The sequence below is a fragment of the Oryza glaberrima genome, chromosome 12 (genome assembly GCF_000147395.1).
Source record: "Oryza glaberrima chromosome 12, OglaRS2, whole genome shotgun sequence".
NCBI classification, from domain to species: Eukaryota; Viridiplantae; Streptophyta; class Magnoliopsida; order Poales; family Poaceae; genus Oryza; species Oryza glaberrima.
In genome coordinates, this window is record NC_068337.1 from 259,776 (window position 1) to 276,552 (window position 16,777).

General features: G+C 42.3%; 1 protein-coding gene across 1 annotated transcript; it reads left to right on the forward strand.

Moving 5' to 3' along the window:
* The first annotated feature begins 11,221 nt into the window (after nt 1-11,221).
* LOC127756826 (protein DWARF 53-LIKE) lies at nt 11,222-16,542 on the forward strand. The gene is made up of 3 exons (XM_052282205.1): nt 11,222-12,596; nt 13,944-14,190; nt 14,317-16,542. Exons 1-3 carry the CDS (start codon nt 11,416-11,418, stop codon nt 16,276-16,278), a joined length of 3,390 nt encoding a protein of 1,129 aa, XP_052138165.1. The 5' UTR covers nt 11,222-11,415; the 3' UTR covers nt 16,279-16,542.
* Nucleotides 16,543-16,777: the final 235 nt, after the last annotated feature.

The following is a 16,777-nucleotide window of genomic DNA, read 5'->3' on the forward strand; positions in this document are numbered from 1 at the left end:
GCTTATAAACCAAACAACATATTTGTAAAAGAAAAATAATTTATGAATAAAACTTTTATATAAGTATTTTTTTTATCTAAAAGCAAAGGCTAAAAAATAAACTACGATAAAAAAAACCCTAAAATCAACTTCAAATTTAAGGTTAAAAATTTAAATTTTGGGTAACAAACATAAGCAAAAAGGCGAGGCTTTATGTATATTGATCTAAGTAATTCTTTTCCTATCAATCGATTTATTGTTAAATATACTTTTATGTATACATACGGTTTTACATATTTTACAAAAGTTTTTGAATAAAACGAACGGTTAAACATGTTAAAAAAGTCAACGGCGTCAAATATCCAGGGACGAAGGGAGTATAATATATGGATGCCCGCAGAGGCCTCTCAATTAATGAGGTCAGGAAAGGCATTTTAATTCCCTTGCAAGAAAACCTGACTAATCAGGTTCGTTTGAGTCTTTCTTTTCACCGGCCTGACGAAAGCGGGACAAAACTTTATTAAGATAAAAGAATAACAAATTAGCAAGGGGCAAAGTTGTTGTGGAAAACATAAAAGCACAACCAACACCTTTCCCGACATAACGAGAAAGGAATACGAAGAGAGTTTAATAATATAGTCAACTGCTATCTCTAAATTTAACTATAGTTAATTTAATAGCCAATTTATACAAACATATACTACACTAGTAATATTTGGTCTCATCTGTCATGCACACATGCAGCTGACTATAAATCTGTAACACATTGCTCTTCTTTCTTCTCATTTATCTTTTCGATATGTGTTTATAGCTGACTTATAGTCTGCTATTGTACATGCTCTAAAAATATTTACACATCCATCTTGATCAACTCAGCTTCGCACCGAATCCACGGCTGAATACTACATTGTTCCTTAGGATCAAATATATCTACGTAGATACAAATGTGTATTTAGTGGTCTAACGCATGCCTGCCTGAAACAGTACTGTGTGAGCGTGTGCATTTTGATCTATGTTAATTGTTGCAAAATAACAAGTATTCCTATTTATATCTTCAAATAGATGCATGGCTAGCTAGCTAATTTTATGCATTCCAGTATTTAATCACTTTAAAATGGGACCCAGAGGACTGGTATTAAAACTTCTCTAAATGCCCAGCAAAAATAAACATTTGTTAATGAAATTAATTTACATAGCTGAAAGACCAAGAACAGCTATAGGGGGGGTGAATATAGCAATTCAAATCTTGCCCCCAAAAATACTCATCAAGCCTGATTTCTCAAAATCCTTACTAGAACGGCGGCTATTAGAGAAGCCGGATCTAGAAAAGAAGAGAGAATGAATTTCCGAAACTAGAAGAGAGGTGAGGAGGAGATAGCAAAACTCATCATCGCAAAGTTCAAAATGCAAGGGAATTTAAATTGCGGAATTTAAATGAACAAAGCAAAAACGAAATCCTTCAAATCATTTCATTCATAGGTGATGCAAAATAACCGCTCAACTAGGAGCAAACATACACCTTCAGAGGAACATTAACACAAACATAAAATCTCTCGGACAAACACACTCCAAACTAATCCTAATACAAAAGCCTCTCGGGCTAACACATTCCAAACTCACACCGAAAATCTCTCACCGAGCATCTCAAAAGGATTACAAAAGGAGCACCTCCACCCTTGCATCCATCTCTCTATTTATAGCCTAAGACTCCTAAGACATTGTCTCAAATACCCGTAGGGTGAAACCCTAGCCTTGATGTAATCTTGGCTGTCCATTGTTCCTTAGATCCGAAGGAAGCCTCCTGGATAGTCGCCACGTCGTTGATCCGAGCTCTCCACGTCGCGCGCCCTCGTGCGATCCGCGTGATTCCACTCCAAGCCAATCAGCGTGCACCGATCTGTGTCGTGCTCCTCCAAGCCAACGCATCCGCGCCACACGTCCCAGAGAGCGTGTGCCCGCTCCTCTCGCGCCTGCGCGCCATCAGTCCGAAGCCGCCACGTCGCTGTTCCTCCTGCCGAGCCGCTTCTGCGCGCGCTCGCGAAAACCATGTTCCCGCGCGCTCCATGCGAAAAAACCGCGTGGGACCCGGTCGCTTCCTTGACGAACAGAAGGCCGCCACGCCTCCAGATGCCGTACGATCTCCCGCTTCCGCGCGCGCATGCACACGCCTGTGCATTTGCTGAGCCGAGCTGGGCCGTCGTCATGTCTAGGGCCTACTCGGCCTGGCCTTCACCATCTTGAGTCAGCAACGTGCTTGGGCCGGGTTGGTTCGGCCTTCCTGCCAACCGAACTGCCAGCCCACAAGCCTAGTGGCCAGCTCCTGTTGGTCTCCGTGCCATTCAAACATGGCAGCACACGTGCACATGATACATGCTAGCTACAGTAAGCCAAATTACTGTAGCAGCAATGCACTCAGTCTTCATGTCCTTGCACAGTCCTCTTCTCCTTCCAATTTTCTTCGCGAATCCGATGCTTGCACACTTGATCTTGTGAAGCCCGTTGCAAAGACCTCCTCACACGGTATCCGTCCACCGTGTGCAACCTTGTGTCCAATCTTGTCACCTGGCATCCTTGATCGTTCTGGACCTCAACTCCTCCCTGAGTCTAGTCCTGATCCGCCGTTGACTAAGATTGACTCCGATCACCTGCACACACATGAATCAAACAACCGTTGACTTGGCACAGATGTTGCAACCTGACCAATGTTAGTCCACGCACACATTTCTTGCACTTCCAGTACCTGTCAATTTCCCATCACAAAGAACTAAAACCACCCATGGTTTCACAATAGCATGTTTTGGAATTTTAGAATTTATCGCTATATGTCCTACTTATCACAGCACAATGATCAGATTTCATCACAGCATTATTTTCCGATTTCATGAATCAGATTTATCAGATTTCATCATAGCGTTATTTTCCAATTTTATGAATCAGATTTCATTCACAATAAGAGTTTGCTAAGGGGAGGGGAGAGGGGAACCTCTTAGCAACGGGGCCGACGGCTTGAGGACGGAGGACAGTGGCAGCTACGGTTGCCTGCTACCCAACCCAGTCAATGAAAATGAAACTTGATCCTCCGCACGCCGCTGCAGCCTCCCCTCCAGCCGCCGCACGCCGGGCTGCCGCCTCCGCCTCCACCATGACCAACCCCGTGGCCGCCGCCTCAGCCTCCGCCGTGGCCGACGCTGCCGCCTCCGCCGGCCAGGCGCCGGATACCATGGTCGGTGACTGCCGTTGTTTTCACCGCTGCTGCCTCCACCGCCTCCCCTCCCGCCGGATCTGGCAGAGGGGAGGGCGCGGCCGCCACTGCCGCCTCCGACGCGGGAGGCCGCCGCCTCCCCTCCCACCGGATCTGGCGGAGGGGAGGGCACGGCCACCGCTGCCGCCTCCGCTGGCCAGCCGCCGACCGTGGGCAGGCGCCGTTAGACGGCGAGAGAAGGGAGGGAGAGAGAGGACAACGAGAGAGAGAGAGAGCAGAGGGAGAGACGCGAGAGATCGAGAAGGGGAGGGATAGATAAGGACGCGGTGGGTGTGGTGTGCGGATGGGCTCGGCTCAATGCTTTAGGTGCCGGTTTTTTAAAAGAACCGGCACCTATAATATAATATGTGCCGATTCTTTTATAAAACCGACACCTATAGTATAAGTGCCGGTTCTAGCATCCTTAAAAGTGCCGGTTCTATATTTTTTCCACCGTGGAGAGGTGAGAAAAGCTTTATAGGTGCCGGTTTTAAATGAATTGGTACCTATGAGCTGATCTCTATGAGGGTTTTTATAGTAGTGCGTACATCTTGTGAATATGATTATACTTTAGGTTTCCAGTAGTACTAGTTAATTAAGTTAAGTAGCAAATTAACGACACGCAGATGAGATCTCAGAGAGAAATAAACCGCCGCATGAACAGTGCGGAGGTCTTCCTAGCTAGTGTACTATACTATTATATAGCTAGCTCCATGTGTGGTCAATTGTGCTGAAAGCAAACCCACTTACATACTTTCGGTCACTTTCATAATAACTGCAAATTAGTTGAATATATATATATATATATATATATATAAAGTGAGGAAAGGAAATAGTAACACTACAAATTAAGTTCATGAGCGAATTGTGATCACCTTAGCAGATCGCAATAGCAAGGTGCTAATTGATCACCTTAGCTCAACTGGTTAATGAGCTTTCTTGTGATGAAACATGCGTACGCGCGCGGGCTTAACACAGATACCCTCTTTTACACTAATTATTTTTTAGCGGTAAACATCGCGATAACAAGGCACGTTTGTGTGACTTCACTAATATAAATATATGCCGGCTCGGTATATCAAGATTTTGATCATTAATTTCTTAAAATTTTATATAGTTCAGCACCACAATATGTTTTAAAATCCAGCATGAGAATAATTTATAATTCGCATGTGAAACTATATAGAAAATTGATAGTAAAAATTAAGTATATTTAACATATATAGAACAAAAAGCTAAAACAAGCTAAGTAATTTTGGAATATGCATGCAATTCGCACGCTCGAATCGGAGGGGTCAGGTCCAACGATATAATCCAACAGCTAGCCCCGTCTCATGCATATATTGCGTGCGTTATGCATATCCTCCGTCCTTCTCGAGTTGACAAAGTATAGTTGATTAAATTTAATTGGTTCAACATGTACAGGGACGTCCACTGTACTCGTGTCACAATCAGAGAAACTTAAGTACGTAGGAGTAGTATGTATTTACATGGCCAGCAAATTATACGATCCGTAGATTTAATTAGTTAATTAGTACTCCGTTGGTAGTTAGCTTAAAATTAGAGCCTGTTTAGCACAGCTTTACCTCCACCTCTCTTGAGTTAGAACCCAGCTAAACAATTTTAGTTTCACCTAAAATGGGAGTGGAGCTGGGTGAAGCTCTCTCACAAAATGAACTAGAGAGGTGAAGTTGAATTTAGTAGCTCCATAATTCCACTCCAGACTCAACTTCTGAAGTTAAATTTAGAAGTTAGAGCTCTACCAAACAGACCGAAAATAGAAGATACGTATGCACGTTAAATTAACCAGTGTGCATGCCTGTGTATGATCTGTATGTTCGACCAACGGCGACCGGCCGCGGCCGGCCGATGCACGAAGCTGCCCTGCAGGTAGCAACAATAATACGCACACAGCATGGGCGGATCCAGTATGGGGGCGGCGGGGTCTCGAGCCCCTATTACTAGCGTGAAGACTATAAGAGCCCCACGAAGACCGCATTAAAATTTTTTTTACCGTAAGTAGATGGGAGAGGGACTGTAAATCTATCTAATTTGCTCAGACCCCACTGCTATTTTTTTTTATCCGCCACTGGCACACAGTACATATATACGTACGTACTGTACTATACACATGTATGTACGTTGACTTATATTAATTGGAGACATTATTATGTACTCAATCTGTTTCCAAATGTTTAACGCTGGTTGATTCTATTTTGACCTAATCAACTAGTACTACATAAAAATGGAAATTGGAGGGAGTAGTGTGTATGCATGTGTGATCACTAGCGAGCTGCATATATATATATATATATATATATATATATATATGTCACCTTCAAGCAAAAGTGCGTGTCTATTTCGTGAAAATATTTTTACGCAATTGAGATCCCCTGCTGTACCGTTTACTGATAGGTGGATCCGAGAGGTTGTGAGGCCCACATGTGAGTAGTATTGCAGATAACCTGCATCTATATATGTAGATTCATTAACATCAACATGAACGTGAAAAATGCTAGAATGACTTACATTGTGAAACGGAGGGAGTAATACAGTAGCCTATGCGGTAGAACATATTTTGATAGATACAGTAGCATCTAAACTTTTACCGACAGATAATTGTCTTCTTTTTAGTGTTGTGGTATAGCGCTAGTTAACCACCTCTATCATACTAGCTAGTGCATTTTATATACACCTTGATCACACAGTTTCATAGTTTTATCAAGCTAAACCTCTCACAAAATACCTCCTAATTAAGCACCATAGAAAAACCCAAAATCTTATCTTAAAAATAATTTCTGAAACAAAATACCTGCCATGCATGTTGACCATGTAAAATGCGCCGCGGCGGAGTGGGTGAAGATTCTAACCTGACGGTGCCGTGTGCCTCTATCAAACCACGAGAAGCCAACCAGTAAGGAGTACTCCAACACCACAATTATTTTTAGTTTTGATATTTGCTTTATGCCAAGGGCCCAGCGTCCTTGCTAAAATCGTTTGTATCGTTATGTTTTTTTCTATGAAAGATTGTTATTTTTTTCACCTCTATAAATACACACGCGTACATTCTATTGATACGAGCGTTTTCGAAAGACAAGGCTGACATACTTTGAGATTAAAGGAGTTATCACGGTGACTAGTTGATGAATACGTTGCCTGCCACTGAATGAAAAATAATAGCAAGTTTAGAACTAGAATCAGGTGAGTAGGTTTAATCATAGGAAATATAACCAGTTGAGCTAATTTCATCTCGTGGAAAGATTGTTATTTTCTATAGCCAAATACGATATATTTTATTGTCTCGGTCATATATATGCAAGCAATACCATTTTTTCCTAAAAGGATATTAGCATATATTTTTTCAACTTCTTATATATGTCTTTTTGGTAATTAAGATAAATGAAACTGATAATAATTATAACCTTGGTAAATTACTAGTAATTAGTTAATTGATCATCATTTATTTTGGTATTAAAAAGAGGTTGTCCATGTTATGCGAAGAGGATGATAGGTAGCTAGGGCCAAATGCATGTCAACATCGATGGCTTTTGGACTATAAAGATGTGAATGCGACGCTTGTGGTGAGCGGTCAATTGGTGGGAGTGGGATGGCTTCTTTTGCCCAATCATTCACATTCATCTTGTTGTTCCGTTGTATGAGTATGTATGTCCCAACCTGACAATATATATCACATTAATAATTTGAATATAACAAAAATATGACGTATACTATAGACTCGGAAAGATTTACGATATTTTGTGTTGTTGATGTGAAAGTGCGTGTTTGAAAAGGTAAGAGAATATATACAGATAGATGGAATCACATCGGTAGCCTAGCTTTTTACCACAAAAGTTGTATTAGTGTGGGATCGAATAATAACTTAAGTATACCTCCTTTTCTATATAGTTTGTTATATCAAAAGGCTAGGCAGGTAACAATACTAAGAATTATGTAAGAGAATAAATTAGATTAGAATAAAAATAAGAGATTATGTGATGGGTGTCATTTTCGTGATGAAAGGATATGTAAGTGGAGGATGTGCGCGGAAGAAAAATATATGGAGGATGCAATTGGTTGATAGTATGGATTGCCAGGTGGATACGCAAGAAGATGGATGTAGGCAACAAAGAGGATGCGCCACCGGCTAATTCCATTCCAAGGATGAATGATGGACCCTGGATAAGTGGTCTGGTCAATCATGATTCATTAATACTACTAGTACCACTTAACAAACCAAAGAAAATACAAATTTTTAAATTTTAAATTTAATTTTAAAGTTGATTTGAAGATATTTTCAACATAGTTTCTTTTAAGTATTGGCTTTTAAATCGCTAAGAATACATATATAAAAGTTTTACATGTAAATTAGTTTTTATTCTTTAATAAGCGGTTTTGGTTTATTAGAAAATATGGGCAATCAATATGGACCTTAAATTTTAAGCTACTCTTTTCATCCTAAAATAAATAGACAAAATACGAGATATTTTTTTTAGATTTATAGCATTTGAATGTGTCACATTGTTTTATTTTAGAATGGGTGGATGATGTATTTAGATATAAGCTACACCGATAACAAACTGCTAGTTTGAGAAGACGAAACTATTTAAAGATGCCATCCATTGTGCAGTTGCAGCGATGGTTGCCGGTTAATAGCGAGATATTTAACTATTTGTCACATTTAGATGTGTTAATTAACTTTTTGTCACTGGATCCACATGTTATAGACACATGTGGACCCACATGTCATTGAGATAGGGATGACAAATAGTTATTTGCTAAATCTAAAAGTGGTAAAAGCCCCGTTAATAGCTACTCCAAGTTGATAGTACTATATCTTTCTGCTACACTAAACTTGATCATGGTGGGGCCCAGAAAGATTTAGTGTTAAGCTACTACTGATCGAGCAAGCAGGAATTTTTTGATTATTCGGTTTGGACTTTGGACTAACAAGAAAGAAAAAGACAAAAGATGCTTATCCGTGAAAAGGCCCCTTTGACAGGTGACTCAAAAGCAAACCTTTCCCTCTCTTTTCTACTGGCCTTTTATTTCTCCTTTTTTGTTAATTTCCTTCCGACAGAAACTAATTTCTCCTCTTTTAAATTAAATTTGGTTGGGGTCACCTAGCCTCCAATCGACTCGTGTCGACCAGCCACTCATAAACAATAACTAGCTAGTACGTTCTCTGGATCTTCTCTCTCAAAGGTTATGTTGCCGCTATATATTTACAGGTTGGATTATTACTTTTATATGCTTCTATACCTAGATCAATGCCAATAAAAAGCACTCAAGGTGAGCATACCTGGTTTTGTCGTATTCTGTCCTACCCATTCTTATCTTGTATATATAGATGCTTATCTCAACTTTTTGGTGGGTTTTTTTGGCATGTGATAATTATTAACAAGGCAATTGTTTTGATATATCTTAAAATGTTACAAAGGTTTTATCCTCCTTTTGTAGAATTTTGGATCGCAGCAAATGGTTTATTTCTATTTTAGCTGTCAACATAATGTTAGTCTAGTTTCACTAGCCCCGTCCAAAATATAGCTTGAGTTCTCAACAAACTTATTAATAGCCTACGATAAAAAAGTGTCACTCTTCTAGTTAAGGGCCTATAGTAAGGACCTAGTGAGTTCCAAATTCCCTAACTTTAATCTAGTTACGACAACATACGGTTGAAAAGTCATAACTGGACAATTAACAAAAGAGAAAACGTGTTGTAGATCAGACTGTTGGGAACAATTTAATCTGCTTTCAAGCCATTGTTATGGTTACGACTTATAAACCAAAGTCAACACTTCTACTTTTAACAAACCAAAAAGGCTAGGTTAAAAAATAGAAAGCGACAAAAAAACCCATAAATCAATTCTGAAATTCAAAACTGGTTGAGTTTTCTTTTGTTAAAACTCAGAAAATATATTAATTACTCCTAAATTTCATTGTTTTTTCTTACAAGGGTAAGGTTGATGTTAAAAGTGGTTTGCCAAATGTTAGGAAACATTTATCAACCGTGCTAAGAAAATAAGAAAATGAGAGAGCATTCTATACTTATAACTGGTGATGTACTCATGTCCACATCGTAAATTAATTTTATACATAGGGTGTGTTTAGTTCCTGAAAAAAGTTGGAAGTTTGAAGAAAGTTAAGTGTTTAGAAAAAAAAAAGTTGAAAGTTTATGTGTGTAGAAAAGTTTTTGATGTGATATGATGTGATGGAAAGTTGGGAATAGGGGGAAGTAAACACGGCCATAGAGAGCAACGTGGTTCATTGCACGCACAAAGGATCCAACTTCTCATTTTGTCTTGAGAGTGTCACTTGTTGGTTGGGCCACAGCCCACATGATGCATAGTGCTGCCAAGTGGACGTACTCACTCTCCATCTCTCATCGCCGGATCCATCGATCTAACCCTCTCTCTGCCAAACCTTGAGTATTGCTCTACGCACTCGTGTAGCACATGGAAAAACTATATTGGCTCTGTTATAAAATATGAAGATTTCTGAATTTTACACCGTGATTAAGAATATTTGTGAGTATTTGTGATTGATTCACATAAGAAAATAGGTGGAGAAATTAAATAAGTGTATTATTATGATTGATTGAGAAGAGAAAATATGTGTACAATGGACACATTTTGACCGCCAAAAGTTATAATACAAAGGAAGCAATAGATGTGCTGGTTTATACTTGGATCAGAAATTAGGTCAAATGATATACATTAATTCATATAGCACTATCACATAGGCACTACAATGAGAACAAGGACTATTTGTAGTATGTAGTAGTGGTTTAAATGGTTTAAATGGCGTGATGGTGGTCTAAAAGTATATGGGCATTGTGCAAGACTGTTGTCACCATCATTTCTAAAGTTTTGAAAAAAAAAGATAAACTTTTGCTTAGATAGATTTCAAAATAGAAAAAAAAACAGAACATGATGTGCAGCTGTCAAATAAAAGAAAAAAGGTACACGGAATATAGCTTTAGCGAAAAATAGCAGCTCCATTGTTTGGTCTTCAGTCATAGCCAAAATTTGAGTCTTAAAACTTAGTTTTAAAGTTACTTTTGGTGTTTTTTATTGTAGTCGATTTTTCAGTATTAGTTTATAAGCCGCTAAAAACACAAGTATAAAAAGTTTTATTTATAATTATTAATATTATTTGTTAATAAGCGTTACGATTTATAATTAGATGTCTATCCCATGACAAAGTTAAAATCTCATCGGCTGAACTCTCAAGTCCGAAGAATATATAATAATTGGTGGTAGAACATGTTGCCCTCTTTTTTTTTACTGAGGATCTTTCATGAGAAAAGAACAATGATGCATGCATTCATCCAGGGGAAAGGAAGAACACAAGCAGCACAGCAACAGTAGATTGACTATAGTTGAGCACAACAGTAAGCTGTTGATAACCAAGAGAAGAATCTACACTGCACTCCACTTGTCTTGTGCTATGTTGCCAATGTGTGCACTGTGAAGAAGCACTCACCAAACTTGTCCACTCCTCCACTCCCAGCAATAGTATTTACGGTGGCCCCTCACCAGCACAGGGGCGCGGATCCATAAAAGATTAACAGGAGGGTCTGAATAAAATATACAAAATTATAGCCACCTTTTTTAATAGGTGTATGATTTAAAATTTTAGTAGGGTCTTCATGAGGTCTTCCATAGTTACAATACAGGTAGTGGGGTCGTAGTAGAGTCTCGAGACCCTAAAGATCCCACGGTGGATCCGCCACTGCCAGCACATCACCTGATTTGCACTGCACTGCTCTTGCTTTCCCCCTCCTGTTGAAGTTGCAGAGTACAGCAGCAGCAGCAGCATATCTATCTACCTATTCCTTTTTACTCCTCTACTCCACTTATTTGTCAAATCTTTATTTTTCTACTATACTATTTCTCTTTTCAAGGGAAAAGAAAAGAAAGAAGAATATATGTTGAGCAGTGAGAGAGATTTGGAGGTATAAAGAGACAGACACCAACCTCCTCCTCCATCTTCAATCCCTTCCTTCCATTTTATTTTCTTTTATTTTCCCAACAAAGAGAAAAGAGGGTGAGGAGCCTCCATCCGCGAAAAGCAACTCCACCCGACAACCTGCCCCATGCACTTTCCGTTATTCTCATTTCACCCCTCGCAATTTTACACTCCGCCCCCCATGCCCTCTCAAAACTAATTACAATCCAGTCCTTCACCGGTCAGCGATGCCCACTCCGGTGACCGCCGCGAGGCAGTGCCTCTCGCCGGCCGCCGTCCCCGCCCTCGACGCCGCCGTCGCCTCCGCTCGCCGCCGCGCCCACGCCCAGACTACCTCCCTCCACCTCATCTCCTCCCTCCTCGCCCCGCCCGCACCTCCCCTCCTCCGCGACGCCCTCGCCCGCGCCCGCAGCGCCGCCTACTCCCCACGCGTCCAGCTCAAGGCCCTCGACCTCTGCTTCGCCGTCTCCCTCGACAGGCTCCCCTCCGTCTCCGCCTCCTCCTCCTCTGGCGCCGCCGACGAGCCCCCCGTCTCCAACTCCCTCATGGCCGCCATCAAGCGCTCCCAGGCCAACCAGCGCCGCAACCCGGACACCTTCCACTTCTACCACCAGGCCGCCACCGCCCAGACCCCCGCCGCCGTCAAGGTCGAGCTCTCCCACCTCGTCCTCGCCATCCTCGATGACCCCGTCGTCAGCCGCGTCTTCGCCGAGGCCGGATTCCGCAGCGGGGACATCAAGCTCGCCATCCTCCGCCCGGCTCCGCCCATGCCGCTCCTCGGCCGCCTACCCACGCGCACCCGCCCGCCTCCTCTCTTCCTCTGCAGCTTCGCCGCCGCGGACGACGCCGACGTCCCTTCGCCTGCGGGGAACCTCGCGGGCGCGGGGGAGGAGAACTGCCGCCGCATCGCCGAGATCCTCTCCCGCGGCCGCAACCCCATGCTCGTCGGCGTCGGGGCCGCCTCCGCCGCGGACGACTTCGCGGCCGCCTCCCCGTATCGTATCATCCATGTCGACCCCAACACCATCGACCGCTCAGACCTCGGCGTGGCGGCGGCAATGGCCAGCGCCACCTCCGGCCTCATCATAAGCATCGGAGACCTCAAGCACCTGGTCCCCGATGAGGACGCGGAGGCGCAGGAGAATGGGCGGCGGGTGGTGGCGGAGGTGACGCGAGTGCTGGAGACGCACAGCAAGGTCGGCCGCGTCTGGGTGATGGGGTGGTCGGCAACGTACGAGACCTACCTCGCCTTCCTCTCCAAATTCCCCTTGGTCGACAAGGATTGGGACCTCCAGCTGCTGCCAATCACCGCGGTGCATGCTGCCCCTGCCGCCGCCGGCCCTGCTGCTGCTGGTGGACTCATGCCTCCGGCAACCACTGTTGCTGCCTTCTCCAAGCCAGCTGCAAGGTCAAGCCTCTTCTCTTCTCTTCTCTTCTCTTCACTTTTGTATCCACGAATTCTTTATGCATAAGATTTTTATTACCATCCATTTGCTGACTGCCGTGCTTTCTTTATTGTCAGAATGTTTCTTGGATAGTAGTGTATCTGATTAGGTGTGCTAGTACGATTTGCTTATGTTCTTTACTAATTTCATTTTTTTAAGTGTTGATTTGTGTGCTTTGCCCATTGTAGTATGGATATTTTTTTCAACTTGTGCAATTGATTTAGTGTACTACTGTAATTAGAAGCAGCATAGGTAGCTAAAAATACATAAATCTAGAAAGGTTTGTTTTCTTCCACTGCATTTTTTAAAAAATGTTTTTACACGGTCAATGATGTACAACCGTTTTTGTTTAATGCGATGGTTTAGTTACTATGTTCTAAGTTCCATGTTACTCCTGTTATGTTCTATGTTCAGTCCTGTTAAGTGCGACAAGAGTTGCTGGATATTTTCTCTTCTCGGAAGTGGGTTCCAATTTGTTGTCATCAGAACCTTCCAGACCAACTTCCTTTTAGATGCTCTGCTGTTAGTCACTACCTGTGTTATTTACTGATTTCTCAGCTCTTTTTTATTTTTTGCCTTTAGGATATTTAATGGGATTTTCTTCTTATAAGCCTTTTCTCTGTAGTCCTATTCTTGTAATATTTTGGATTTTATTACTACATATGTGTGGCCATGAAGGAGAGGTTCTATAGCCAGTGCAGAATCCATATAATGCACATTTCAAACTGCTTGATAAAGAGAGACTAAAGTGTAAAAGTAAAATAATATGGCTTGTGTACTAAGAGATGCAATTTCATGGTAAAAGAGTGGTGCTTCTGCTGCAGCACATCTGTTCTTTACTGTTGTAATGCTCAAATTGCTGATAGTTTGGGTCATATATGTGGGCAGAGATTATTTGTCATTAATATGTAGTATCACCTATAATGAATTACCTTGATGCATAGGGCTATGTGTGGCCTATATACCAATGAACTCCACTGCTTCCATGCTTTGTTCTACCTTGTAGCCTGATCTCCTTGGTAGGGTCTTTCTGTATATCAAAATCGCAGCAATATCCTGAAATTATTGAATCAAGGATTGTTTGGTTTGAACTGCTTTCAGTTATGTTTACAAATATGTCCCACCAGAATTTTGCAACACTCTTCTGATTTCTGTCACAGCATAGTATTGTATGGCATTTTATTCAGCTGTAGAAATGTTAGTGCTTAAGCATTGCAGGTATTAATGACAAAGTGACATATGCATAACTCCAATATAAAGCAAAGATATGCTTGTGCCTTGACCTCATAGTTTCAAACTTGTTATTGCAGCTTGATGGACTCCTTTGTTCCTTTTGGAGGCTTTCTCTGTGATAACTACGAAGAGAACAGCCTGACAGCAAATTCATGCCCACAGGCCCTGCGGTGCCAGCAGTGCAATGATAAATATGAGCAAGAAGTTGCAACTATCATTAGCGCAAGTGGCATTACAGCTGAAGACCATCACCAGGGAGGTCTTCCTTCACTGCTGCAGAATGGCAGCATGATGGGTCCTAACAATGGATTTGATCCAGTCAAGGTGTGAAGCTACCTATGTCTTTTGGAACATTTATGTTAAGTACTGAACGCAGCAAGCACTGCTTGTTGATAGATGAATAATTTTTGGTCGTTGGTATAAAAGATGCACAGTTTTTTTTCAGTGCAGGTTAGAGATGATCGGATGGTATTGAATTCAAAAATATTGAATCTACGGAAGAAGTGGAACGAGTACTGCCTGCGGCTCCACCAAGACTGCCAGAGGATCAACAGAGATCCTTACAAACCATTTCCACGCTATATTGGTGTTCCCGCTGACAAAGAAAGATCAGCAAATCCAAGCAAAGGTTCTGAGTCAGTTGGGGTTCAAAAGGATGTTATTAAACCTTGTGCAGTGTCTGCTGTACATTCCAGCTCAACTGCAAGGCCTATTTCATCTCCATCTGTCACCAACAAAAGAAATGAAGATCTTGTATTGAACCTTCAAGCCAGGCATTCCAAGAGTGATGAAAACCTTCAAGAAAGGGGCATGCAATCCCAACATGGCACCCTGTCGAATGCTGACAATCCGGATGATCATGCCTCACCATCATCTGCTGCACCTGTGGAGACTGACTTGGTTTTGGGCACCCCTCGAGAGTGTAGTTCGAAAGGTTCAAGTTCCACCTGCAGTAAACGTGTAGAGGATTCAGAGAGGTCTGTCCATCTGGTACCCAAGAAGGTGGATGATTTAAATCTGAAGCATCCACAACTCTCTGTTCAACCTAACTCTTGCTCCTGGAGTTCCATAAATGTTGGGAAAACATCACACAGTACACTACACTCAGTAGCTTCAGGAGGCTTCTCTGCCTTTGGCCAATGGCAGAAACGGTCACCCCTTGCTGCACAAAATTCTGATCTGAGCAATTACAAGCTACTTGTCGAACGCCTGTTCAAGGTAGTTGGAAGGCAGGAGGAAGCCTTGAGTGCTATTTGTGAATCCATTGTGCGGTGCCGGTCAACAGAGTCGCGCCGTGGTCCTAGCAGGAATGACATCTGGTTGTGTTTTCATGGTTCTGACAGCATGGCCAAGAAGAGAATCGCCGTGGCACTTGCAGAGCTCATGCACGGCAGCAAAGAGAACTTGATTTATCTGGACCTAAACCTTCAGGATTGGGATGACTTCAGTTTCAGAGGGAAGACTGGCATAGACTGCATTGTGGAGCAGTTGAGCAAGAAACGGCGATCTGTTCTCTTCCTTGACAACATTGATAGAGCTGACTGCCTTGTTCAGGATAGTCTGTCTGATGCTATTAAGTCTGGCAGGTTCCAGGACATGCGAGGCAAGGTGGTTGACATTAATGACTCGATTGTGGTTTTGTCAGGAAGCATGATACATGGCAGCAAAAATGGGTTGGAAGAGGGCCTTTCATTTTCTGAAGAAAAGATTCTGGCAACTCGCGGACATCGACTGAAGATCCTGGTTGAACCGGGTAGGGCAATCACCAGTGGATGCCCTAGTGGTAAGGTGGTAGTTTCCCCAAGGCATTTTCTCACCAAAATTCAAGCATCTTTGTGCTCTGGTTCAATCAGCAAGAGAAAGCTCAGCATGTCTGATGACCAGGAAAAGCTACAAGAGTCGCCAAGCAGTTTGAAGCGACTGCATAGAACATCGAGTATACCGTTCGACCTGAACCTCCCTGTTGATGAGGATGAACCCCTTGATGCTGATGACGACAGTAGTAGCCATGAAAACTCATATGGCAACACAGAAAAATCCATTGATGCCCTTTTGCATTCAGTTGATGGATCAATCAATTTTAAGCCGTTTGACTTTGATAAACTTGCGGATGACATGCTGCAGGAGTTCAGCAACATACTCAGGAAAAATCTGGGTGCTGAGTGCATGTTGGAGATTGATGTTGGTGCAATGGAGCAAATACTTGCCGCAGCATGGAAATCAGAGGACAAGGGCCCTGTGCAGACCTGGCTGGAGCAGGTTTTTGCCAGGAGCCTTGACGAGCTGAAGCTCAAATATAAGCATGTGAGTAGCTCTACCCTTAGACTAGTGCCCTGTGAGGACACATTACCAACAGTGAAAGGAGATGGTTTAGGAGTTTTGCTCCCACCAAGAATAATTCTAGATTGTTGATGATATTATCTGTATAGGGATCGCTGTAATTATCTGTAGTCCACAATAGTATAGCATTATTTGTTGGCTAAATAAGCTCTAGTCTAGCTGATGCATTGCCTTGGGTTCTCTAATTAGCTACTGCCAGTACTGTCATATCATTTTCTACCTCAGGGCCTTTTCCAGATATATGGGCATCCGAATGTATATTGGTTGTAACTACTATGGATTGTCAATATTTGATTGTTCTATATATACATGGACACATGGTGCTCGGTCAGTGTACTTGCGTGGTTCATGCTGAAATCCACAACTGCAAGGTTGCTTACATATTTTGTTGGCCAACTTGTATATGTGCTCTCATCTCGTCTTGATTTGTGGCAGGAGTTGATTGCTACTCCAATAACTACGTTTTCATTACTCCTGAATGATGCTATCATGTACGGTAGGGTGCCGATGATATTATAGAGACCTTATAGTTAGTTGTTCAATGTTCCATAGAAAGTTGCATGGCAGCATA

Bases quoted from the DNA above. Each gene is read 5' to 3' on its own strand.
- LOC127756826 (XM_052282205.1), top strand. From the start codon at position 11,416: ATGCCCACTCCGGTGACCGCCGCGAGGCAGTGCCTCTCGCCGGCCGCC. The intron at 12,597-13,943 runs GTCAAGCCTCTT...TTGTTATTGCAG, and splicing joins TTCTCCAAGCCAGCTGCAAG to CTTGATGGACTCCTTTGTTC. The intron at 14,191-14,316 runs GTGTGAAGCTAC...TTTTCAGTGCAG, and splicing joins ATGGATTTGATCCAGTCAAG to GTTAGAGATGATCGGATGGT.